Genomic DNA, 25602 nt, shown 5'->3' on the forward strand with positions numbered 1-25602 from the left:
TGCCAATAGGGGGGGAGCCCGTAGGCCTAGAGACGCCCAAACAGCCGCCATCTTGTTTGATTCTAAATCTGAAAAAAAAGGAAACAGAATTAGAGGGCTCCATGATAACAAGAAGCACACACATACAAACACACTGTAACAAAAAGAAATCACAGGCAAACAAAGCAACTAGCTTGGGACAAGAGCAAATGCGACTACTCTCCAAGGCGGTCAAAGAAAAAATAGCACATCACAAGATTCTAAGCCTGGTCAGTGACCAGCTTCCACCTCATATATGCATGAGTGGCCAAATGCCAAAGCTTCCTTGCTTTACAATCTTTTGATTGTTTTTAACCGGTTTCCAGCTGGTGCAATAAGATTATCGTACTGTTAAGACCAGGGTATGGAAGATAGCACTTTGGTCAATGCTGTTGGGGATAACCTGAATGTTGAACTCACTTGCTGAATTGGGAAAGATTCAGCAAGGTTACAAATGTCTATAGGAGCACAGCATGGATTCTACAATTTTTTAATTATAGTTCAACCAATGTGAAATTAACTGATGAGTTGACATTGGAAGAACTCCAAGAGGCAAAGAATAGGACTACTGTCCTCATGCAGAAGGAATTTTTCCAAGAGGAATAGAAGTTTAATGAAGGGGTAAGAAAATCAAAACTAGGTTTCATACACCAGTTGAATCTTTACTATCACAGGGTAATAAGGTGTAGGGGTAGACTAGAACATATGCAGTTACCCAAAGGTACGAAATTTCCAATACTATTGCCGAAGAGTTGCAATGTTATTTGGGTAGTTATTAAAGAAAATCATGATGCTAATGCTCATATGAATGTAAATGCAACTGCGGTGAGTGTCAGGCAGGAGTTCTGGATCCCACAGATTAGACAGGAAGGCCATATAGGCCAAATGTGATTCCGTCATTACCTGAGTTCAGGCTGCAATGTGAGCAACCTTTTAATACCACAGGTGTGGATTACACCGGTGCATTATGGGTTAAGGAATGGAATATGTTATTGTTATAATATAATTAAGTTTGTTCATACTTACCTGGCAGATATATATATAGCTGTATTTTCTGACGTCCGACAGAATTTCAAAACTCGCGGCACACGCAGTGGGCGGCCAGGTGGTAGTACCCATTCCCGCCGCTGGGAGGCGGATATCAGGAACCATTCCCATTTTCTATTCATATTTTATCAATGCCCCTGTCTCCTGAGGGGAGGAGGGTGGGCACTCTAATTATATATATCTGCCAGGTAAGTATGAACAAACTTAATTGTATTATAACAATAACATTTTGTTCATGCAACTTACCTGACAGATATATATATAGCTGAATCCCACCTTCGGATGGTGGGAAGAGACAGAATAGGATTTGTAGGAAACTAAATTAAGTAGATGATATACACCTTGGTTCCTCACCTGTTAGCAAAGTAGACTCTGTGATTACTGTCACTTAAGCCTGCTTCTGCTTAATCAGAGTTGCCAGCCAGGTGGAGACCTGTAGTGCTGGTGCGCTCTGGATGCTCTGTCAACGGGGACATGACCTCAACGTGACAAGACCATCGAACCATACATATGAGGGCTATGAAGCAACTGACCACCACCTGACCAACTAGCCAAAGACCCCCTGAACACTAAACTAAGAGATGGGAGATCTTCACACAAGACTCACCAAAAACCAAAAACAACAATTAAAAAACTAACCTAAAACCTAACTAAGGGATAGGGAAAGAGCTACCTCCAGCCCCCAAGACTGTGTCTGCAGAAACGTATGGCCCAAGAGAATTGCAGTCGTCATAAATCGTTCTCACATCCCTTAAGTAATGTGAGGCAAAAACAGAATTGCTCCTCCAAAAGGTGCCATCAAGAATGTCCTTGATTGACATGTTCTTTTGGAAGGCAAGAGAGGTAGCGACAGCTCTGACTTCGTGAGCTTTCACTCGTAAGAGGCTCAAATCAGTCTTCTGGCAAGATGAATGAGCCTCTTTAATGACGTCCCTCAGGAAGAAAGCCACAGCATTCTTAGATAAAGGTAATTCCGGTCTCTTCACAGAGCACCAGAGATTACCTGAGGGACCTCTTACCTCTTTCATTCTATGAACATAGAACTTGAGAGCCCTGACAGGGCACAGGACTCTCTCTGGTTCTTGGCCCACCAGACTTGACATACCCTTAATTTCGAAGCTTTTCGGCCAAGGGTTAGACAGGTTTTCATTCTTTGCCAAGAAAGTTGGACTCAAAGAGCAGACAGCGTTGTCTCCTTTGAAGCCCACTAGATGACTAAAAGCTTGGATTTCACTAACTCTCTTCACCATCGCCAGAGAAGTTAGGAAAAGAGCCTTCCTTGTCAAGTTCCGAAGAGACGCTGATTGAAGAGGTTCAAACGGACTTGACATCAAAAGCCTAAGAACTACGTCAAGGTTCCATGAAGGCGGTCTCGCTTGAGGAATCTTCGAGGTCTCAAAAGATTTCAAGAGATCATGAAGATCCTTGTTGTCAGAAAGGTCCAGGCCTCTGTGCCTAAAAACCGCTGACAACATGCTCTTGTATCCCTTAATGGTCGGGACTGCTAATTTCTGCACGTTCCTAAGAAAAAGCAGAAAATCGGCTATCTGGTTCACAGAGGTCGTGGAAGAGGAAACTCCCTCCTTTTTACACCATGCCCTGAAGGAAGCCCACTTCGATTGGTAGACAGCTCTTGTAGATGCTCGTCTTGCATTTGCGATTGCTCTCGCAGCTGCTTTCGAAAAACCTCTCGCTCTGGCCAACTTTTCGATAGTCTGAACGCAGTCAGACCCAGAGCGGAGAGGTTTTGGTGATACCTTTCGAAGTGAGGCTGTTTGAGTAGATCTTTCCTCCAGGGCAACGTCCTTGGGAAGTCTACAAGGAAAGACATGACCTCCGTGAACCATTCTCTCGCTGGCCACATCGGGGCGATCAGGGTCAACCTCGTCCCTTCCGAAGCCGCAAACTTCCTCATGACTTCCCCCATGATCTTGAATGGTGGGAAGGCATACAGGTCTAGGCCCGTCCAACTCCATAGCAATGCGTCCACAGCGATTGCTTCTGGATCTAGGACCGGGGAGCAATACAGAGGAAGCCTCTTCGTCCTCGACGTCGCAAATAAGTCGACCAGAGGACGTCCCCACAACTTCCAAAGATTTTGACACACGTCTTTGTGTAGGATCCATTCTGTCGGCAGGATTTGGTCCTGACGACTGAGAAGGTCCGCCCTGACGTTCTACACTCCTGCTATGAATCTTGTCAGGATCGTGATCTTCTTCACCTTTGCCCACAGCAGAATCTCCTTCGCTAGGTGAAACAAAGTCCGGGAGTGTGTTCCTCCCTGATTCTTCAAATACGCGAGGGCTGTGGTGTTGTCTGAATTGACTTGAACGGTTTTGTTCGTCAATCTTTCTTCGAAGAACTGCAGAGACAGGAAGATCGCTGCAAGTTCTTTGACATTGATGTGCCAGACTGCCTGTTCCCCTCTCCAGGAGCCTGACACTTCTTCCCCTCCTAGTGTTGCTCCCCAGCCCGCAATGGAAGCGTCTGAAAACAACACTAGGTCGGGGCTCAGAAGACTTAGGGATAAGCCCTCCTGTAGCTTCTGAGGATCGAGCCACCATCTTAGATGGCTCTTTATCGACTCTGAGATCTTCAAGATCGCATTGAGATCGTCCTTGGCCTTCCATTCGTCCGCAAGGAAAAACTGGAGAGGCCTGAGGTGCAGTCTTCCCAAGGAAACAAACCTTTCCAGCGAGGAAATGGTGCCCAGCAGACTCATCCATTCCCTCGCCGAGCAAGTTTCTTTCCCCAAGAAGGCTGAGATTTTCTCTAGGCCTAGCCGCTGACGTTCCTGGGATGGAAACGCTCGAAAAGCCACTGAATCCATCTGAATCCCCAGATACACAATGGACTGTGTCGGGGTCAGATGCGACTTTTCGAGGTTGACAAGAAGTCCCAGGGACTTCGCTAAGGCTAACGTTAACTGAAGGTCCTTCAGACACTTTTCTCTCGACGACGCTCTGATAAGCCAATCGTCGAGGTAAAGGGAAACTCTTATCCCTGAAGAGTGTAGCCACCTCGCCACATTCTTCATGATTACAGTGAAAACCATCGGAGCCGTGCTCAGGCCGAAACAAAGGGCTCTTAACTGCCACACTTTGTTACCTAAAACGAATCTTAGGTATTTTCTTGAAAGAGGGTGGATCGGAACGTGAAAGTACGCATCCTGCAGGTCTAAGGACACCATCCAGTTGCCCGGTCTCAAGGCTCCCAGAACAGACTGAGGCGTCTCCATCTTGAATTTGGTCTTTTCCACAAAAAGATTGAGCCTGCTTACATCTAGGACTGGACGCCAACCCGACGACTGCTTTGGTACTAGGAAAATCCTGTTGTAAAAACCTGGAGACCCCAGGTCCGCGACTTGTTCCACCGCTCTTTTCTCGATCATCTGTTGTAAAAGATCGAACAAAACTCGTTTCTTTTCTCCCTGATATGACGGAGAAAGGTCTCTGGGAGTCGTGGAAAGAGGAGGAGGATCCAAAAAGGGGATCTTGTACCCCTGCTCCACGATCTTGAGGGACCAAGGGTCCGTATCTCTCTCTCTCCATGCTCCCGCAAAAGACTTCAGTCTGGCTCCGACTGGTGTCTGAAGGACATAACTTTCACTTAGATGGCTTGGGTTTAAAGGAAGCTCTTCCTCTTGCAAGCCCTCTCCCTCGAGGAGCTGCTCTCGAGGGAGGAGCCCCACGAAAGGGTTTAACCTTCTTCGGAGGTCGCACAAAAGATGAAGTGGAAGGAACTGCCGGACGTCTCGAGGACTGGGCTAAAAGGTCCTGTGTCGCTTTTTCCTGCAAGCTACTTGCTAGGTCCTTGACCAAAGTCTGGGGGAAGAGATGGCTCGTAAGAGGCGAAAAGAGCAGTTCCGCTTTCTGAGCGGGTGTAACAGATCTAGCTGTGAAGTTACACAGCAAAGCTCTCTTCTTCAGGAAGGCAGTCCCAAAATGAGAGACAAACTCCTCCGAACCATCCCTGACGGCCTTGTCCATGCACGATAGCACGCTGGACAGCTCCCCCAAACTGAGAGAATCAGGGCTTCTAGATTGCAGATCTAGAACTCCCAAGCACCAGTCTAAGAAGTTGAAGACTTCAAGAGTCCGTAGCAGTCCTTTCAAATGATGGTCTGTCTCCGTAGGGGTCCACGACACCTTGGCAGTGGATAAGAGGGACCTCCTCTGAGAATCCACTAAGCTAGAGAAATCCCCTTGCGCTGAAGACGGGATCCTCACACCCACGTCTCCTTTGGTCTCATACCAAATACCTCCTTTTCCGCTGAGTCTAGAGGGAGGAAGGGTGAAAGTTGACTTGCCCTGATCCTTCCTTTGTTCCATCCAGTCCTGGAGTTTCTTGATGGCCCTCTTGGTGGAGAGCGAAGTCTTCATTTCGACAAACTCTGGGGTCTTACATGACTTGGAAGACGAAAACTGCGAGGGAGGAGACTTGGGAGCTGCAGGCTGAAACTTGTCCCCGAAGGACGAGCGCAACAGCCGCACAAGAACCTTGTAATCCGATACTAAAGACGCAGAAGAAGGTTCCTCTTCTACCGAGTCAGCAGGACTACTCAATTCTCCTTCTTCCCTAATAGGAATAGGAGACCGCCCCTCCGGAGAGGGCGCACGTCCAGCGGGTCTGGCCTTGATCAAAGACCCCCGTTGCTTCACAGCAGAAGCCTCATCTAGGCTGCCTTCCTTGCGGCGAACCTTACAGCTCGAAGGAGGCAGAGCGTCTTGACGGCGATGAGCGTCCTTGACGGCGCCCGAGGCCGCCTTACTACTAAGAGAAGTGTCCTTACGCTTCTTACACAAAAGAGTAGACTTAGAAGAAAGCGTGTCTTTGCTAGTCTTAACTATCTCTTTACAAGGAGACACGTCACTACGAGCGTCCTGGTGCACGTCTTCTTCCTGCTCGGCGTCCTCCGAAGCGTCCTGCTGAACGTCCTCAAAAGCGTCCTGAGCGTACTCAAAAGCGTCCTGAGCGTCCTCTCGAGCGTCACGGCGAGCAGCCTGCCCATGACGTTTAACGAAAGCGTCCTGACGACCCGCTTTCTTAGCGGGCGAATGAGATCGGCGATTCGCCGAAGGAGACGCAATTGGAGAAAGAGACGAACGAGGAAAGGGAGAAGGAGACTGCTTCGTCCTCTTGACAGGCAGCCTAAGGTCCTTCCTCCGCTTAGGCTCGACTGCTGCTGGGCGAGTCCTCTGAGCCATTAGCGCTGACAACTGGTCCTGAAGGGACAAAAGAATATTCTTCGTAGGAGAAGAACGAACAGAGGGGGCAGGGCTGATCCTGCGAGAAGATGAGGGGCGAGGGGACGCCTCCTTCCTTCTCACAGGTACAGCTACCTCTCTTCTGAGGCGGAAAGGCGTTATACGCATCCGGAGAAGAGCGCAACGAAACTGGCGAGACAGGACGTGAAGCGTCCTCACAACGAAACGTCCTTTTCAGCGGATGCGAGTCTCTCCGAGCGCTCCACCCCTTGCGCGGGGAGGACGCCTCGGAGGACGAAAAACAGTCCTTAAGGAGATGCGCCTGTGCGCGCTCCTTGGCAGCCTGGGAACTTGCAACAAGGCCTGCCGAAGGGACGCCAGATCGGTGGGGAGCCCCCGTAACCCTCTTGCGGCTTTCGACATATCCCCTCCCTGATTCCTGGGAGTCCGATAGCGGTCTAGGCCTAGAGGCATTATGGGGCCGATCTGATGCCCCCTCCACAACACTAGGGGCACGATCACACACATTCACAGCGCCAGTTTCTAAGGCTTTCACTTTAGTCTCAAGAGTATGAAGAGACTCCAAAATCAGAGAAAGGGCATTACCTTCTCCAGACACAGAATCAGGGCCCGAATGCAACAACACAGGTTTAGGAGATACAAAATCTACAGGTGTTAGAGCAGGTGAAATATTAGTTCCCTTACCTTTAGTAGAACCACTCCTGGAGGAAGACCTCCTGATCCTATCGCGTTCCAATTTACGCCGATAGGAATCATACACCTTCCATCCATCATCGGTCAATCCATCACATTCATTGCACTGATCATCCACCAAACAAACATGCCCCCTACAGCCCATACATACTGTGTGGGGGTCTACCGATGATTTCGGTAGCCTCACCTTACAATCACTCCTCTCACACACTCTGAAACTCACTGCACTTGATCCAGACATTACGTTTACAGAAAAGTCAATCCAAAATCAAAAAACAGTTCACTATTGCGTATGCCAATCCAACAATCCAGAATCAATAACCAAAAGTCAATCCAGATACTTAAGTACGAGTTCAATCCAAAAAACCTAGGCGGAGGTCTGTAAACAGTTGTTTACCGACCGGCGACAGAAAAAATATGAATAGAAAATGGGAATGGTTCCTGATATCCGCCTCCCAGCGGCGGGAATGGGTACTACCACCTGGCCGCCCACTGCATGTGCCGCGAGTTTTGAAATTCTGTCGGACGTCAGAAATTACAGCTATATATATATCTGTCAGGTAAGTTGCATGAACAAAATGTGATTTAGGCATAAAGCCAAGCATGGACCCACAGAGTCATTCAGCGCTATGATGACAATGAATCAAAATAGAAATATAATGAGTTTTATGGAAATTAAATAAATAATTAAATAATGAGCTTAATGGAAATCATAAAAATTATGAGTTTGTAACATACCCTAATGATGTTTAAAGCAGTAAAATCAAGAGATTTGATTTTTAAGGAATTAAAAGTTGCCATATATAAGATAAAAAAAATTAAAAATTATATCTATATAAAATTACAAGATACTTTTATAAAATCCACAAGCCTTTAAAAAACTCATAACATGGCCAACATCAATGTTGTCTCCTAAAATTTCAGACATAGTTTTACCATCTAAAGGTACATTGACCTCTCATTTACATACCTGGTGCAGTGAACCAGAATGTGCTCAACTGTCAAAGGACTATCACAGTGAACACACACTGGAGCACTACCACCATTAAGAAGAAAACTGTCAGTCAGTGGGGATAAAATCCTCAGCCTTGTTAAAAATAACTTCAGTCCTCCTGTCGCTTTGATAGGATGATTGCCAGAATCCTACTCGAGGTCTAATAGGCTTATATCATTCTATTTATATGCCTGTTAAGTCTTGTGACTCGTTCCTCATGAGTTTTAGAAAATTCTGCAGCAGAAGTTTCCCAGCACTTATGTTGAGTGACACCACCACCACGTTTGTATCAGCTTCAGAACATCTTAGAACCATGTTGCAGACAATGTAACTGGAAGTTCATTCCAGCAAGATCACCATGGTTTGGTGCTATATGGGAAAGGCTGATAGGACTTATGAAGGCATGCCTAAAAAAGATCGTAGGCCAGGCCTTACTCAGTTTTGAAGAAATGACCTGTGTATTAGTGGAACTGAAAGACTATCATTAATGATACATACCCAGGAACTTGAATCAGTTGGAAATTTTGACCCATAATCATTTGATTCTTGGATGAAAGCTTAAATCTCTGGTGATCCTATCTATGGACAGAGAGAGTTCAACGAGAAAAGATTCCAGTGTCCAGGTTATGCGACAACCTATAAAAAAGATGGAAGGGAGTCCTTGACAATACTAAAAGAGACCCATCGAGTAGGAACAATGGATAGCTCTCACTCCAGGATAGGGGAAGTAGTCCTCATTCATGATAAGGGGCCAAGGAGCAAGCAGAAGTTGAGCCAAGTGGTTGAGTTACATATGGGGTGAGACAAGGTCCCAAGAGTGACTACTCTAAGAATGGCTCATAGCCAGCTCATGAGACTTATAATTAAGTTATACCCTGCTATGGCAGGAGATAGGAAAGGGTGACCCTATGAAGAGGATACTCAGCTAAGTCTCTGCCCGAGCAGAAGCGAGAAAGGCATTTGATAAAAACGGGACTTGTAAATACGGTAAGAGTTTTTCTTGCTGGGGAGTATGTCAAAACTTCGACAAGAGAGATCGTACTTTGCCCCAAGTTGTAATGTATTTTTGCATATATTTTCCTCATTTATGTAAGTGCAAATGCATATTGTATGAAAGGAAAATATTATGTTTTGTTATAGTTGTATTAAGTTAGGAAAAGCATTGTGTTTGGTTGTTTCATGTATTAGTTTGTAAGTGTACTTGAAGTAGCTCTTAATTACTGGCTGTTGGTTGTTTTGTTGTTTGGGTAGTTGGCTGAATGTTTTGGTGTCAGCCAACAATGGTCAGTCAGGCATTCTAGTCACAACTTTAATAGTCGAGTTGAGTCATGTTAGCTCAAATAGAGCAGTCTTAATCAAGTGGTCATATGGACAATACCGAGTCTAGCAATCTCTGAAAAGTCACCAGGATCTTCGTGCCTTAATCACTTAAGTATTCCTATCTAAAAGTTCATTTAACCCTTCGTTACTTTGCCGGGGTTTCCAAACATGAGTACTCCCCTGGGGTATTTACTCACCCCAATAGAAAAATATTTATAGTGTTACCATTATGTCAAATATAGTCATACTGGTTTATGACATCTACAGTCCCTGTTGAACAGTTTGAATTGCTTATAGCTGATTGATATTAATATAAAATAGTACAACAAAATAAATTATAAAACTAAGGAAAAACTACCAAAATGCTAATTCAGATCACATTTACTTTGAAAATACCCACAGGATACACCATTTTGTGATGAATTGTATTGCTTGTCAGCCTTGAATGGCCCATCTGGCTGTGTTCCGGTATACAGTGGTCCCCCCGTATTCGTGGGGGATGCGTACCAGACCCCCCCGTGAATAGTTAGAATCCGCGAATGTTTGGAACCCCTGTAAAAATGCTAAAAACAGCCTATTTTGTTAGTTAAAACTGAAGAAAAACCAATAAAAATGTTCATACTTGGTTTTTTTAATAGTTTTATCACAAAAAGTGCATTTTATGATGAAATTGATAACAAAAACCAGGAATTTGTGGATATTTCTCATAGAAAAATACCGCGAATGCGCAAATTTTCCGCGAATAATGCAGGGAAACGTTCCCGAGAGAAATCCGCGAATGTGTGAGTCCGCGAATCCGGAGAACGCGAATATGGGGGGTCCACTGTATATCTCCATGTTACATACATAGAACGTTTTTGCATCACACAGTGCATGTATTTTGATGCCATATTTGGCTGGTTTGCTGGGGATATGCGGGCTAAAGGGACAATAACCCCTAAAGGTTACAAGTATTTCACCTACAGTTACAAAGTCTGATGGGGTGTAATTCTTTTTGCAATTTTCTACAAACATATGAAATATTTGCCTAACTGGAGCAAGCTTATCCACCCTATTTCTTTCTTCGTGTGTTGCTTTGTCGTCATATCGTAGACAACATAAGAGAAAACGAAAGCGATCTAGTGACATTGTCAGCCTGAACACATCGATACAAATACCATCTGCTTTCCAAATATCAGCAAGGTGCAGCCTGCTAGCATGATACGTACCGGCTAACATAAGCAGGCCAATCAGTGCCTTCATTTTGATAACATCAGTGTCTTTTGTTCTGTAGGACTGAGCATACTTCCCTTTCTGCATAGCAATCATCGAGTTAGTTTGCTCTACTAATAAACCAATTATTTCTGGAGTGATGAAGACTCCCCAAAAGTCTGCAGGAGAATTAGCATTTAGAGCTGGTCCTTTTAGTCCTGGTGTAAATTTTATAACATTGCTAGAACGGGTACGACCTAGCAGTTTCGGAACATTCTTCTTCCACCACGTTGTTTTATCTTTTCCCTTCCATCCATCAATTTTTGGCTTTTTCTTTTGGGGCTGGTCAGGTAGATACATAATATGCACATATATCGACACATTTTCATGTCTCATTGAAAAAAAAAGAAGTATATAAATCATAAAAACAACCCTGCGTTAAAGTGGTTGGGTGGGGTGGATTGAACACCCCAGAAGCCAAAAACGACCGTCTAGCTCCCAAGACAACTGGCTCACAACTGAGCAACACTACATGTGACACACCCTTCTTGAGTCAGGAGAGTACTAGGAGGGAGAAAAAAAAAAGTAGCCTACTGGTAATTACGAGCACTTAAGCAAAATTGGGGTGCCAAAACACCCCAGGGGAGTAATGCAGGGTTAAGGAAATCCCTTTTCAGGATATGCCTATCTAATGATAGGGAGGAGTTTTCTATAAAGTTCCTTGGATGGGAATAGTGAAAGGGAGACTGTGCTAACGCCAGATCTCAAACCATTTAGGCTAGGAATAGCATATCCGTAATTCATGATAACGAATCCATCATTCACAATTACAATAAGTTGGTAACATTTATGTACGTACTCATTAATATACACAATGCAAAATCATATCTTGAATGTCAATTAAAATGAGTATATAGGAATCTGGGTGTCGTAGTGTAGAACTTAGGCTACAATTTGGTTATGTATGTTTCACCATAGGCTATACAATTTTGTGATATGAAATGCTCTACTTATTACTAAGTGAGTAGTAATAAAAACTTCACCTGTATGCATTTGTTGACTTCTACCTTCACTGGACCTGTATGCAATTGTTTCACGACATATCCATATCTATAATTGGCACCAACTTCTTTCTAACACACGTAAGCCTTGTTAAAGATAACAGCAGTAGTCAGGTAAGTATGAACAGGTAGGTGGTTACAAGAGCCTCGGGGACTCTTGGTTATGCTACAACAAACAGCTATTCACTCTCTACAGCTGAACCAGTGGATGCTTCCCAACATTTTCACCTTCATCATCTAAAGTCCTAATCATCCAGTCCATTCCACTTACTCTGATGCACATTTGTGGAAGCCTCAACATCATTTCCATCTAGTAATTTAAGACTTCTCACAAAAAGACACTTAATCTTTCTACAATTGTGCTTGCTTGTTTCTTGAGTCTAATTCTTCTTATAAAAATTAATTATATTTGTCCCTTAACAAACCAAGGGAGTTCACATCACATAAACAAACACAATACAGCAGAATTTATGGTATCAAGTTCACTACATATATGTAATGCCAATATTGCAGTGTGAATAGCATCATTTGAGTTCTCTATATGTGACAAACGTTCACAACTTTGTTGCCTCTCCCATATTTCTTGGTTATAAATGGCTAAGCTGGTTGACACACCTTTTTGTAAAAGCAGTAAGAATATCACTCAAATCCTGGTGTAGTAACAAATGTTACATTCGGGTGTAGTACCATAAGCCAAAGATATACAAAATTGAATGAAAAAAAAACCACAATAGAATACAAAACATGCAAAAGTAGGCAGACACAAGGAAAAGGATGATCAGAGCAATGAAACTAAATTAGACACAAGGAAAAGGATGATCAGAGCAATGAAACTAAATTAAGGTAAAATAACATTTCAAAAGAACAATGGAAATTACAGCACATGTAAGGGTATTTAGCTAATTTGGAAGTAGCTCTTGAGTAGCTGGTGGAAGAGTAGCAAGAAGTCAACCAAAATTATTGGAATACTAGAATTTTTAATGTAGTTCACACTGAGTTTAGTATCTTTTATTTGTTTAATCATATCCATTCTTAGTAATTAGGTCACCCAGATAAAGTTACCATTAAGTTTCATAGGACTGGGCTTAAGGATATGAGTGGTCTTATAAGGATGGCACACTTTAATGAACTATCCAAGATTCTTTGCTAATATAGTACATGGGAACCACCTAGCAGATATTTAGAATAAGTATTTATATGGTATTCAATTTCACAAGCAAAAAATGCTTGTGATTTGTGATACACATCTCCCTACACAGCTTTAGTGTAAAGAGTATAACTGCATGAATAACATCATCAGAGCAAGAAATTCTTCAAAACTATTTTTATTGTAGTATTTCAATGACCATTTGTAGTTAAAGCAAAATTTTTAACCCTCCAGTGATTTTCATGTATAAGTAAGAAACCCTAGCAACAGAAGTATCCTTCACACACTCATCACATATCACTACTCTAACCTCAAAAAAGGGAAAATAACCAAGATTCAACTGGTTCATGATAATGGTTAGATGAAACTGAGCACCATTTTACTGATTAGTAGACTATCAATTTCAAGAGTTTTCAAATCAATTCTTGCAACACATACACCAGCCACTATTTTACCAACAGATGTACCATTACATATTCCAGCTAGTTACCTGTACTAATTAACTAATCCCTGATAATTAGGACTAAATATGAGATACTATCAGGAAACCTTATTCCCAAAGATAAGGCCTGAACTGTACAAGCAAATGAAACCTCACCTAGGCTAGAGGGGCTAAGGCAAAAGTATAAGCCAGACAGAAAAAGATATAGGGAAAGAGATATGATGACAAGAAAATATACAAAATTTTAAATTAGTATTTTTCCTAGATTTATATAAACTAAAGCCTTGTTAACAGGAGTATTTCTGGTGCAAACTGGAAAGTGTTGTTAAAGCTTAGCAACAAGAAGATTAATTAGTGGCAGGCTATTGGAGGGTTACTGCCCACTCACCTGTAAAGAAACTTTACCAACAAAGAAATGCAAGAAAAGGAAGACTTCCCATTAGTACAGTGAGGGGTTGCTATGAAAGCAAGCCACAGCACTAGCAAATTCTGTTCTCCAAATGGCAATGCCAAACTGGACATCAGGACAAGTTAACCATGCAAGGTCACTTGGTAGTGGCATGGCAGCATCTGGTACTTGCAGCACTGATGTAATGGGCACTGGTACGAAAGGCACCAACACCGTACCCATTCAGGACATGCACCATGTACAAGGATGAGACGTATTATGATGGAGCTGTCCACTGGAAAATATTAGCCAAGAACCCTCCACCAAGAGGGGAATCCTTCATTTGCCAAAGAAACAGAAAAAACTGATTGGTCCCTCAACAACAGAGCCTTATTAAGAACAATAGTAGACCACTTAGTTGTGAACAGAATGTGCAGACCTGTTTGACTGGAGCAGTCCCATACGAGTGGTGTGCAGAGGTTTCCCCTTAATGGACAGATACCCTCAATACTACACACCATTTCATGAGTCAGTTGTGTACTTGAATTCAAGGGGACATTTGGTGTGTCTCTCACATGACATGGTTTTATATATTTGCTCATAAATACAGCCAGGGATTCCTGTTGATTTTTATTCTTATCTTTTATGATATAGTATGTCGGTTATGATTGTAATTTTGCAGAGAAATATTAGAAAATTATGTATAATCCAAAAAAGTTACTGCATCTTCGATCTAAGTAAATTTAGGTAAATACTTCATAACAACCTCTAACAAAAGGAGCCCATAAAAATGCCATAATATAGAAAGCAAGTACTGTACTATATTTTAGAGAGTGCTATCTCTCTTCAGATAGGTAATGAATGAGAAAAGTTACATAAAAGGCAGTATTTACACCAAGAGATCCATCCACAGTTAGCCGTTTTAGGTTATCCCTCTTTAATCTAATTAAGCGTTGCTTGAAGGAAGCCTACATATCTATGAAATCTGAAACCCAGGCACCCTTTGAGATGCTCATTACCTGTCTTTGTTTAATTAAGGCTAATTCCATCATCTGGCTTTTGTACCGGCATTTGCTGCTATAAATCATATGTGACAAATTCAAGTTTATTCTGTGGTTATGGTTATTTATATGGTTAAAAAATCGCTTAGCTCTGTTGTCCATACCTAGCTGAAAGTTTATGTTGTGTTAACCTCTGGAGAACTGGTTTTCCTGTAAAACTGATATAAGATTGGTCACAGTCCAGGCATGAGATTTTGTATACTCCTGTCCTTGAGGATTGTCTTTTGTTGGACGTTAATCAGGGATTTGGGTAAGTAAAGGCAAAAGGGTTAGGTTTTCCAAGAGTCTGGGTCACTGTATTAATCCTGTCCCTGCGTGGAATTTTTATTTTATTGTTCGGTGTCTCTCTGGTCTTGTCTTGAGGGGTTTGGTAAAAAATTAAGTTTGCTTTATGAATCGCTTTCTCAATTATAAGGTTAGGATACCTTAAAGATGAAAGCTGCACACAAATTAGTTCAAATTCCTTTTCCAGGAAATCTTGGGAACAAATTTGTAAGGCTCTTGAGAATAGGTTGCTGGCTACGCTTATCTTGATAAAAATGTCATGATAACTAAATGTGAATGTGAAAGTGAAAACATTGGTTTTCTGTATTTGGTAAATTTGTATGTTGTGTCTCTAATTATTAAAACATCGAGAAAAGGACTTTTGTTGTCTGTTTCCCATTCAACTTTAAATTTGATGCTGGGCACTAACGCATTTAATTTTGAAAGGACTTAGTTGAAATTGCCTCATCTATTATCCCAGTGTTAGAATTTTATCTACATATCTCATCCACAGCAGGTTTTGGGTTTTATTGCATTTATTACTATAGTTTCATAGTATTCCATGCATGTATAAATCTGCTAAAACAAGACTTAAAGGACTACCCATGCAACAGAACATTTTTATCAGTCATTTAACAACAAATATACTCAGAATTTGTTACTGATTTTAGTTCTTATCTGTTACAATATTTTGTGAGCTGTAATTATAATTTTCTAAAATAAAATACAATTAATTATAAAAAACACTTATAACTCCGTAAAATTTACATTTGTCTTTCAAAGGAGGCCCCCCAAGGGGTTGTAGTCATTTAAACTTCTCGTGGAAGGTAGCAAGAATTTCTTTGAATTGTTTTCATACACGATATGCATTTGCATGTCTTCCTCTTTCCATTGAAGTTTTTTTTTCTTAAATTTGCCAACCTCCTTTTGCCCAGTCTAGGGTGCTCCATATTGAATTTTCAGCCTGGTTCTTAAGGGTTAAAGAAATATTCTTGTCTACAGACAGTATATCCATAAAAGTACTTAAAAGCATAATTCCCATAATATGGATATTTGTGAGCAGCGAACAAGCCTGAAGGATTTCCACTGGAGTGGTACCATTCAGCATGCACATGTTCTGGAATAACCAGTACTGCTGCTCATGTGTTGGCAGCCAACTTTAAACTATCCAGTATTCACCACTGGATTGCTCTGAACTGATCTATGGAAGCTCAGTCTGGCACTGGAATCATCTGCTTATTCTGTACTATGATGAAAAATATTCAAAAGATAGAAAGGTGATCTATTAATTACTAACATTCTAGCAATAAACACTAGATGGCTTGTGATGAGTCACTACAGCTTGAACAAAAACTAGAGGTTGGAGCATGTTGTGAACAATCTGAACTTCTGTATTCATACAATAGCCAAGTCAGAAAACCAGTAAATGTGCTATGCCAACAACAGGGCAGCAGGTATGCATGAACATATACGTACTACCAACATAAAATGCATACAAGTACCCAGACTGAGCAAGCAACAGCAGGGCAGGAACAATGAAATAACACAAACAGAACAATACATGAGTATGTGCAGCGTTCAGGTACAGGAATTGGAAAAACACAAGCACTGATAGTGATGGGCAGCAGTAGCAGGGACAGTGAATACAAATAAACAGGCAACTGAGGTTATTATATGAGTAATCACCCTGTAACAACCCAAGACGATACCAAAAATTTTCTGAAGTACCCAATATTTGATCTCTACAATAGCTGGGGTATGAAAAGGAAGAATGGTTGTAACTGACTGTATACCTATCATAGTTATGAATGGGGCCAAGGCCCAAAGTCACTGGCATGACCTTCCAGTAGAGAACATCATAAGAAGTACAAGCAAGAACAGCTATAACAAGATCAACTACTACCCTGGAGCTTGGTCCCTAACGGGTGTAAGACCAGTGTTCCTCCTACAGAAGGAACTCACAGAAAAAATTCCAGAGGTTTAACCCTAGGCAAAACTCCTGACTGTTTCCTCACAGCAGTCCATAGTCCAGGATAGAAGGAAAACACAGAGGGTGAAGACTAAAATTCAGGAGGAAAGAAAGTTGGAAATCATATTTCCTGCTCCCTTCTTTCTGCCTTCCATTCAGCCCTCATGGAAAGGTTATGGAATTCATATGAGAAAAAATATCACTGAAGAACTTCCAAGGAGAGCCTTGTACTCAAGACTTGCACAAGGAATCATGACTACACCTGCTTCTCTCAGAGATCATTCCCCAAGAGGAGCATGACTGGTAGCTCAAGAGAAGGAACATTGGGGGAACCTGGAAGATCACTGAGAAGATACACTGACAACCAACTTCAAAAATGGTTCAGAAATTGAAACAGAATACAGAAAGTACAGTGGAAGAACTCATAGACAGGAGAAAAGAACAAGTAGAAACCATGTTTCCTACTCCCACCTTTCACTCATTTCCAAATGCCTCCCAACTACAAATGGCAAATACAGTTAGGCAACAGGTCATACCAACAAAAGAAAGAAAATTAACCAGAACTAGCATACTCTCCTCATGGAGAAGAGTGGCTGCAAGAACATGAGTTGCAACTGAAGAACATAACCACAACCACAGTGGCAGCCTCCATAGAGTAATCAACAAGGAGGGAGTTGATCCACACTTCACTTGAAAGCCTTGCTTGCTTGAGGTCAGTAATGCCTTCATGACTGACCACCTTATCCTCAGTAACTGATCCCGATGAAAGGAAAGAACGATTGATGTCTCATCTAAAGAAGAGAAGGCTAATGAAATTCCAGAGGAGGAACTCCAAATGACCCACTCTTGAAAGGCTAGTATTCAAAGCAAATAACTTACAGTATTGATCTCTTAACACCTCTTACTATCCCGAGTATACTTGTGAAACATGACCATTTACTTTACAAAACAAGCTCACTACCCAAAAATATCCCTACTTGTGTGTATAATTCTGAATTAATTCATTCTTGAATGCATTACTATCATCTATTCTTTTTTTACCATTAGTTAGCATTTAGTGTGCATTTTCCATAACAGAGCATTGGATATTACATGCCCCAAGTGCTTGCCAAAATTAATTTTTATTTTTGCCATCTCATTTCCCTACACACAAAATAAATGATGAAGACACTAGTAGTTATGTATTTATGAAGACTTAATGAATTTAAGGGATAAGAGATGAAAACAACAAATATTCACCTTCAGGTTCTAGTGTACCTAGATATCAGGTGGAAGATACAATTACGTCAAGAATTGTGTTAATAAACAAAATCCCATTCTCATAATCTCACTTTTCTTTTCTCCTCTACAAGCTGTCACTGCTACTCTTAATACTCATCTCTTTCAGTATAGGCACTGAGTTACCATGTGAAATTTCAAACTTACGAATAACCCAGTAATTTTTATAATTCATGATTGTACAAAAATATTTCTAAGTTTGGGACACTGTACTCTATCTATCTATCTATCTATCTATCTATCTATCTATCTATCTATCTATATCTATCTTATCTATCATCTATCTATCTCTCTATCTATCTATATATCTATCACTATATATCTTCATATCTTATATATCTAGATATCTATCTATCTATCTATCTATCTATCTATCTATCTATCTATATCTATAGATATATATATATATATATATATAGCTATATATATATATATATATATTTATTATATATATATCTTTATATATAATATATTTATATATATATATATATATATATATATATATATATATAGATATATATATATATATATATATATATATATTCTACCTGGATATTTTTATTTCTACAATAATATACCAATTTGTACATTAGGTAATACTTCAGTATGTACCCTTGTTTTGTTTCATCTCAAATGAACATTCTTACATTTCATGAAAGTCCAACTATCACTTGATTAATTGTTTTCCATGTGCACCAGTACTTTTGTAATCAGTAGGGCCTATGCTTTTTACTTATATGAAAATTGTTCACTAAATTTGAATTCTATTCTATAATAAAATGTCCTTAATATATTTAAAGACATGTTTTGCAAAGTGCTTCAATTCCAGTAAAAAATAACGATACTTGGTTAATTGCTTCAATTCAACATTTTCTTTCCATAGTAAAAATTGTTAGTTTAAATTCAGGTAAACTAACCATTTTTACTGTGGTAAACTTGGCTATTGTAGAATACAGGTTGTTTCAAAATTAGAGGGCCCCCCCTCTACAGCATAAACTAAAATGATATGGACAAAAACAAAAGTAATTCAAAATAGGTGCAGTAGTACCTCCGGATACGAAATTAATCCGTTCCGAAGCGGCCTTCGTAACCTGATTTTTTCGTATCTTGAACCACATTTTACATGTAAATTGCCTAATTCGTTCCAAGCCCTACAAAAACACCCCAGTAAATTATTTCCAGGATTACAACACATATTCTAGGGTTACAACGCCAATCCGACGGAAGAAATAGGACTCCAAAAAGGCAAAATACTGTACATACTTGAGTAATATTCAACTGCATGTAATGTTCAACCCCATTTTTACTGCATATATTAGGACTTTAGCATATGTCCCTTATAATGTTGCGTTTTGATTCTAGCAATAAGCCTAGCCTATGTTAGCAGTTGCTATTGTAGCCTAGTCTATGATTCTGACATCTAAACCTAAGTAGTAGCTAAAAGTTTAGAATATGCCAATAAAATGTATAAATAATCAGTATGTACTCATTTCAAATAATTATTAATTAATCATTAACTATAATCATTAACTATAATACAAACAACAAGCCTCCAACCTTTTGTTTACGTTCAACACTACGAGTAGCGAATGATCGCCAAGCAACCACTTTTACCTAGCACACACTACAGTAATCATAAATTTTCATTATCTCTTTTCAACTACTGAAACTACCAAACAGTATAATAACCATTCATTTCTATTCTTTATTCTATCTTTACCTAATGGAGATACCGAGTTACTGACAGCTATAATGAAACCTATAATATTTAAACAGAGGAATAATTCTAGAAAATATTTGTTGGCATCGATGATAGCAGTCTGATTTATTTTATATTTTATGATATCTAATTCACAATTTTTTTTTATTAAATGTATTGCATGTACTCATTTCAAATGATTATTAAGTAACCATTAACTATAATAAACAAAACAAAAAAGCTTCCAACCTTTTGTTTACGTTCAACACTATGAGTAGCGAACGATCGCCAAGCAACCACTTTTTACCTAGCACACAATACAGTAATCATAAATTTTCATTATCTCTCTTCAACTACTGAAACTACCAAACAGTATAATAACCATTCATTTCTATTCTTTATTCTATCTTTACCTAATGGAGATACCGAGTTACCGACAGCTATAACGAAACATATAATGACATTAAAACAGAAGAATTCTAGAAAATATTTGCTAGCTTCGATGATAGCAGTCTTTGATTAATTTTATATTTTATGATATTTAATTCACAAATTTTTTTTTATTAAATGTATTGCATGAATAAGTTTTTCAACTTACAGCATCCTTTTACCAATAGAATACGTACAGCACAATAGGAGAGCAGGATCTTACGGCGGTGACTACATCAGGAACCAATGGGAGAGCGGAAGGATGGTGGCGAGTCTACTCAGGTGGCGGCACGCGAGTTTTAAAATTGTTCTCGGTGGTCCGGGCGAATCTCGGGACTTTACAGTAACACCCTTTCATAACCTGAATGATTTTCGTATGCAGAGGCAAAAAAATCTTCGTATTTGCTTTCGTAACTTGAATTTTTCATAAGTTGGGACTTTTGTATGTCGAGGTTCCACTGTATTTATTTAAGTTTCTCTCCGAGTATTTAATATTTTGTGTGGCCTCCATCTGCCTGTACCACAGCCTGCATTCTTGAGGGGTATGATTTCAGCAAATCACAAACAACTGACACTCAAACTCCATTTACCTGAGCACTTTGGTCACCTCTCTTCACAGGTCGTCGAGGCTTGGTATACCATCATAGTTCACTGTGCCCGCTTCAACACAATCCTTTAAAATACTACCAATGTTTTCACACATTAAGGTCAGGGGAGCTACCTGGAAATTCGAAGCAGCTCCTGTGTCTGAAGAGCCTTGAAACATGGTGCCTTATCATGCAAAGATGTGACTTCTTCAACAGATAACACATTTTCAGGATCTTTGAGGAAAGGAAATACTCAACCAGTAAGCACAGTTTCTCTGAAGTATCCGCCACTCCATGACTGTCCTTTCTCTTTGATGATCCACATTAACCATTTGGCTGTGAAACAGAAAAATTCCCCAAAATTCAGGAAATTTCACAACTTGGCGATAGCGCACATCATCGCTGATATCATCCAACTTTTGCTTCCTGACTGTGTTAATGTAGAATTCATCTGATGCGGCAACATGGAGAAAGTCAGCTTCATCCCAATCTTCAAGAAATGAACCACAAACCCATTCATGGTCTTCTCTCTGTCGCTGAGTGATGTTGGGTTTGCTGATATCATGAAATGGCTTGATACCAGATTTTTTCACCTCACAATATACAGCACTATAACTTCTCTTCTTTCCCCTTTTTATTTCTAGTTCAAGCGTCAATTTATGTAAAGACTTTCTTGGTCTACCCACTGCCTCAGCTATGATGTCTTTCGACTACTGAGAAAGGACTTCAGACCTTCCAAGATTCTCACTCTTTTTGCAATGACAGTCATATGGATTTTTGTTCCAGGTTCTTTTAACAAAGAATTCATCTCTTTTAATATTTAGCTATCCAGAAACATGAAATGAAGGATGCACCAGCATCCCTGGCCTATGAAGGTTATAGCCCGGATTCGGTCAATCCATCTGATTTCCTCCAAGTCGTTAACCATGACTGTATCTAACTCCGTCACTCAGTCTGAAAATACAAGAAATGTAAAATGAAAAATAGCTTAATAGAAACTTAAGATAATGTACTTGGAGATAGGCTATAGCAGAAAACTTCATAACTTTCCATTTGTTCTGTGAAGAGGGGGCTCTATTTCGAAACACCTGGTAGACTATAGAATTTGGGCCAAATGCCAAGTGCTGCGACCTATGAGGTTATTCAGCACTGAACTGAAAATTGATAGCAAAATGTTTAAAATGTGTAACATGAGGAAAACCTCACAGTTGCACCATGAATAAATCTTTAGGAGAGTGTGGAAAGTAAGATGGGAGAGAGAGAATATGAACAGAACTACAGTAAAGGGAATGAAAGCGGTTGCATCTAGGAGCTCAAAGGACACTGCAAAGAACCTTAAGTTAAGTAATGCCAACATTGCCCCACAAGGTCCACAAGGTGCACTGACAGCAATAACTGGTAACGGGGAACTTGGCTATTGTATCACATCCTGCATTTCTCTACAGTGTACTATATATTCTATCTACCAAGGCACTTGGCCACACAACTACTCTAATATATTTCAACCTGAATTCTGTCCCTGGGTGCGCCACTAGTTTACAAGTGATATTTCATTTAAACTGATGAATATGCTTTAGCTCTACAGTGCAGCAACAAATTTTTCATTACCAGATGGCAAGTTGTAAAAGCAAATGTACAGGTACAAGAAATGTATAAAGCCACTCCTGCTTCAAATTAACAAATACATTTCAACTTGGAGTATTTAGTCCAACTCACTAAGTATTAATCATTGATCATTTACATGATACTCTCGCATCCTAAACATGTTCACCAAGTGCTTAATGTAAAAACATTTCTCATGAAACAACATATTCTTGTGTATGTAATATTTTTTTTTTACTTCTTAACTTGTTATGTGCAACACACAAAAGATGAAATGCATTACTGTACTTTACTCTTACACAAACATGGATTATGCATGACTCGTATTTGTACACTGCTTACTCAGCACATCATGTGTTGGTAGATGAAATACATGCAATTTAAAAATCTTTCATCAAAAGCACTTTCACTTACAATTAATCAACATCACTTTTTCATGACCACCTACTAAAAGAACAGTTAATGTAAGTAACCTCATTGGTTAGGTTAAACTTGAAATATCTACTATGAGTGCTGCACTGTGCACACATCTCCAAAGGCTTGCATTAACTATGGTAACTTTTAAAAAAATGACTATGTAGTGACAGTATGTAGATCACAAAAACCACTCGGGTAAAACCAACACCATTCATAAAACTGACCTAAATGAAAAGTAAAAGTATTATCTTATTAATTAGGTTACAGCCACCCAAAATCATAATACTGTACGTATTCTTATGGTTGATACTATCTTGAAGGGGATTTGGTTCCATGACTTTCATTTCTTGCTACTCATAATAGAGTAATCTTTTACCATAACTTGGCATTTCTCACCGGTGGGTATTTGACAACAATATAAATTACTAGTGGTTAATACCATTTTGTATTCTTTACATGCAGGGATCGAATCCTCCGAGAGTGGCCAACGAGTAACTGTTTGTTAAGAAGTATAACATGGGAGAATACTACTTCTAAAGTCAAGTACTGGCAGCAATGAGCACAATGAAGAATGAAGATAACATTTTTATGCAGTGATTAAAAACTAAAGTGTAGGTAACTTCTTACATAATAATAAAAAGACAATGATGAATAGTTACCACAAACATGATAAGCAATGATTTTTATCACCAGCTATCAAAACTTTTGATGTCAAAAAATAAAACTTCAAAAAACTTGACATCTTTATGTATGCTGATCTGCAAGTTCAACTAAAATTTTAAACTGCATGTCTTTTACTAAGATAAATTATCAACAATAAATTATTAACAAGAAGCAAGTGTTTTTTTATCTCATCACTACCATGTACCACTATTATTCAGATATGCATACCACAAATTGAACATACATGAAGTCACAAGGTACACAAAAAATAATATCCTTTAATTTCTAAAGATAAGTTAAAACCTCTTGAAAAACTATTCAAATATTTTTAGAATTGCCCACATTTTTATGTATTATTCACTGTTTTTGCATAAAATGTATTTTACAATCATTAAGAGCTCATCTTTTATCAATCAGTTAAATGCTAATGATCACATCTTTAACATAAACAATTCAAGAATATCAGTTCCTATATACAAGAGTTTCCAGTATGTTCTAGACAACCAAATATAACCTACAACAACCCACAAAAAGACGTATCATCACAGAAGCAAAATCAATGTAATCTAATATGTGAAGCAATACATTACACAAAACATTATCAAAGAGGAAGGGAAAACCCTATCAAGTGAGCCATATACTAATAACTTAATCTAGAATGCATGATGAAAGCTGTATATCAAGACTTTCAGTCTGCAAGCTTCAATACCTATACTACATATGTTGCAGTGTAGATCTAAATGAATTAAAAGAAAAGCATTGACTAGTTGCACTATCCTCATGAATTTGTACACCAAAAGTACTTGCAGTCGTGGCATGACCCAATAAGATCTTTACCTAGCTATAACCAATTATATGAGGGGAAAAAAAAAAGAAAAAGAAATCGCAATAGGCAAACTGAACGCAAGCCTAATAAGAATAACTTGTGTACAAGCGCTGCCCATACCACTGCACATATACCAACTATATATGACACAGAATACATAACATTTAGGATTCTACATACTTGACCTCAGGATCTAATGGGAAGGAAATGTCAAGCTGGGGGAAGAGCTAAAATAAGAATAAAGATGTTGGATGAACTGGAATTCTATTCTCTGTGAGCCAGGTAACACAAGGAAATATTGTAATACCAAATAATGCTTTATTTATACTGATATAACAAAAAGCACTTTCAATCTTAAACTAAACTGCTTAAACATTCTTCTCAATAAACACTGTAATATGATTGCAATACTTTTGTAAAAATGAAGACAAAGCACAGAATACTGTATAAAAGCATATCTGTATATATGAAACCTATAAATATTTACCTATCACTATTATTTAGCACATTATACATAAAGTATAACTGTTATGAATTCCAAAACCTATAAAACTGGTTATTGGCTTTTACAAAACATTATTTTCATGTTATTTACTACGCACTTTTGGGTCCCTCTGCATTTCCCTCTGGAGGAACTTTTTCTGGTTGCTGTTCTTTTTCCTTTTCCAACTGAGCAAGACGGGCCTTGAGAGACGCAATTTCAGTTTCTTTAGCTTGAATTGTAGTTAAGTGAGATTCAATTTGGCTTTGCTGTTCCTTGACCTGAAATAACAATCTTACTTAAAAATAGCATGAAGATGTAAAAACAATTCTTAACTTATCTGATAATACCTTAAACTATACAATGAGAACAGCACTCAACATTTCACTCATTTTAAAAAAGAAAACTATGAGGCCAACCCTCATTATTCAAAAAAGATGACATTTTTGAAAGTAAAATATATTTTTCCCTAACCATAAAAACCTGGAGTCCTTTACATAGGACAGATTGCAGCTCAGCTGAAACTACCGCCTAATACATTCTTTTATACACCAAGTTAGTAACTACCGACCTGCCCGGCGGTGGGGAAGCACCACCTCCCCACCAGCTTGCTGAATCGCCACTTTGATTACAGCCAGGACTTTGATGATGACCCCTGAATCAAGGGGGTGGGTGTTTGGCGGGACCATACAAGTAAAGGACTCCAGGTTTGTATGGTTAAGGAAAAATACATATTACTTTAAAAAATGTCACTTGTTCATACACCGTATACAAACCTTTCATCCTCTACTTAGGAG

At 39.5% G+C, this 25602-nt stretch overlaps 2 protein-coding genes across 2 annotated transcripts in view; one reads left to right on the forward strand and one right to left on the reverse strand.

Moving 5' to 3' along the window:
* Positions 1–23586, forward strand: part of LOC135223692 (uncharacterized) — a 299245-nt gene extending 275659 nt beyond the window's left edge. Inside the window, exon 16 of the mRNA XM_064262401.1 lies at positions 23298–23586. Within this exon, the coding sequence (XP_064118471.1) occupies positions 23298–23341 (44 nt within the window). The 3' untranslated portion in view covers positions 23342–23586. The remainder of the gene's footprint in view (positions 1–23297) is intronic.
* A 1042-nt stretch (positions 23587–24628) lies between these two features.
* Positions 24629–25602, reverse strand: part of LOC135223693 (c-Myc-binding protein-like) — a gene marked incomplete in the record, with an annotated part of 134516 nt that continues 133542 nt past the window's right edge. The window contains 1 exon segment of the mRNA XM_064262412.1: positions 24629–25086. Within this exon segment, the coding sequence (XP_064118482.1) occupies positions 24919–25086 (168 nt within the window).

This window comes from Macrobrachium nipponense, chromosome 10 (genome assembly GCF_015104395.2).
Source record: "Macrobrachium nipponense isolate FS-2020 chromosome 10, ASM1510439v2, whole genome shotgun sequence".
NCBI lineage: Eukaryota > Metazoa > Arthropoda > Malacostraca > Decapoda > Palaemonidae > Macrobrachium > Macrobrachium nipponense.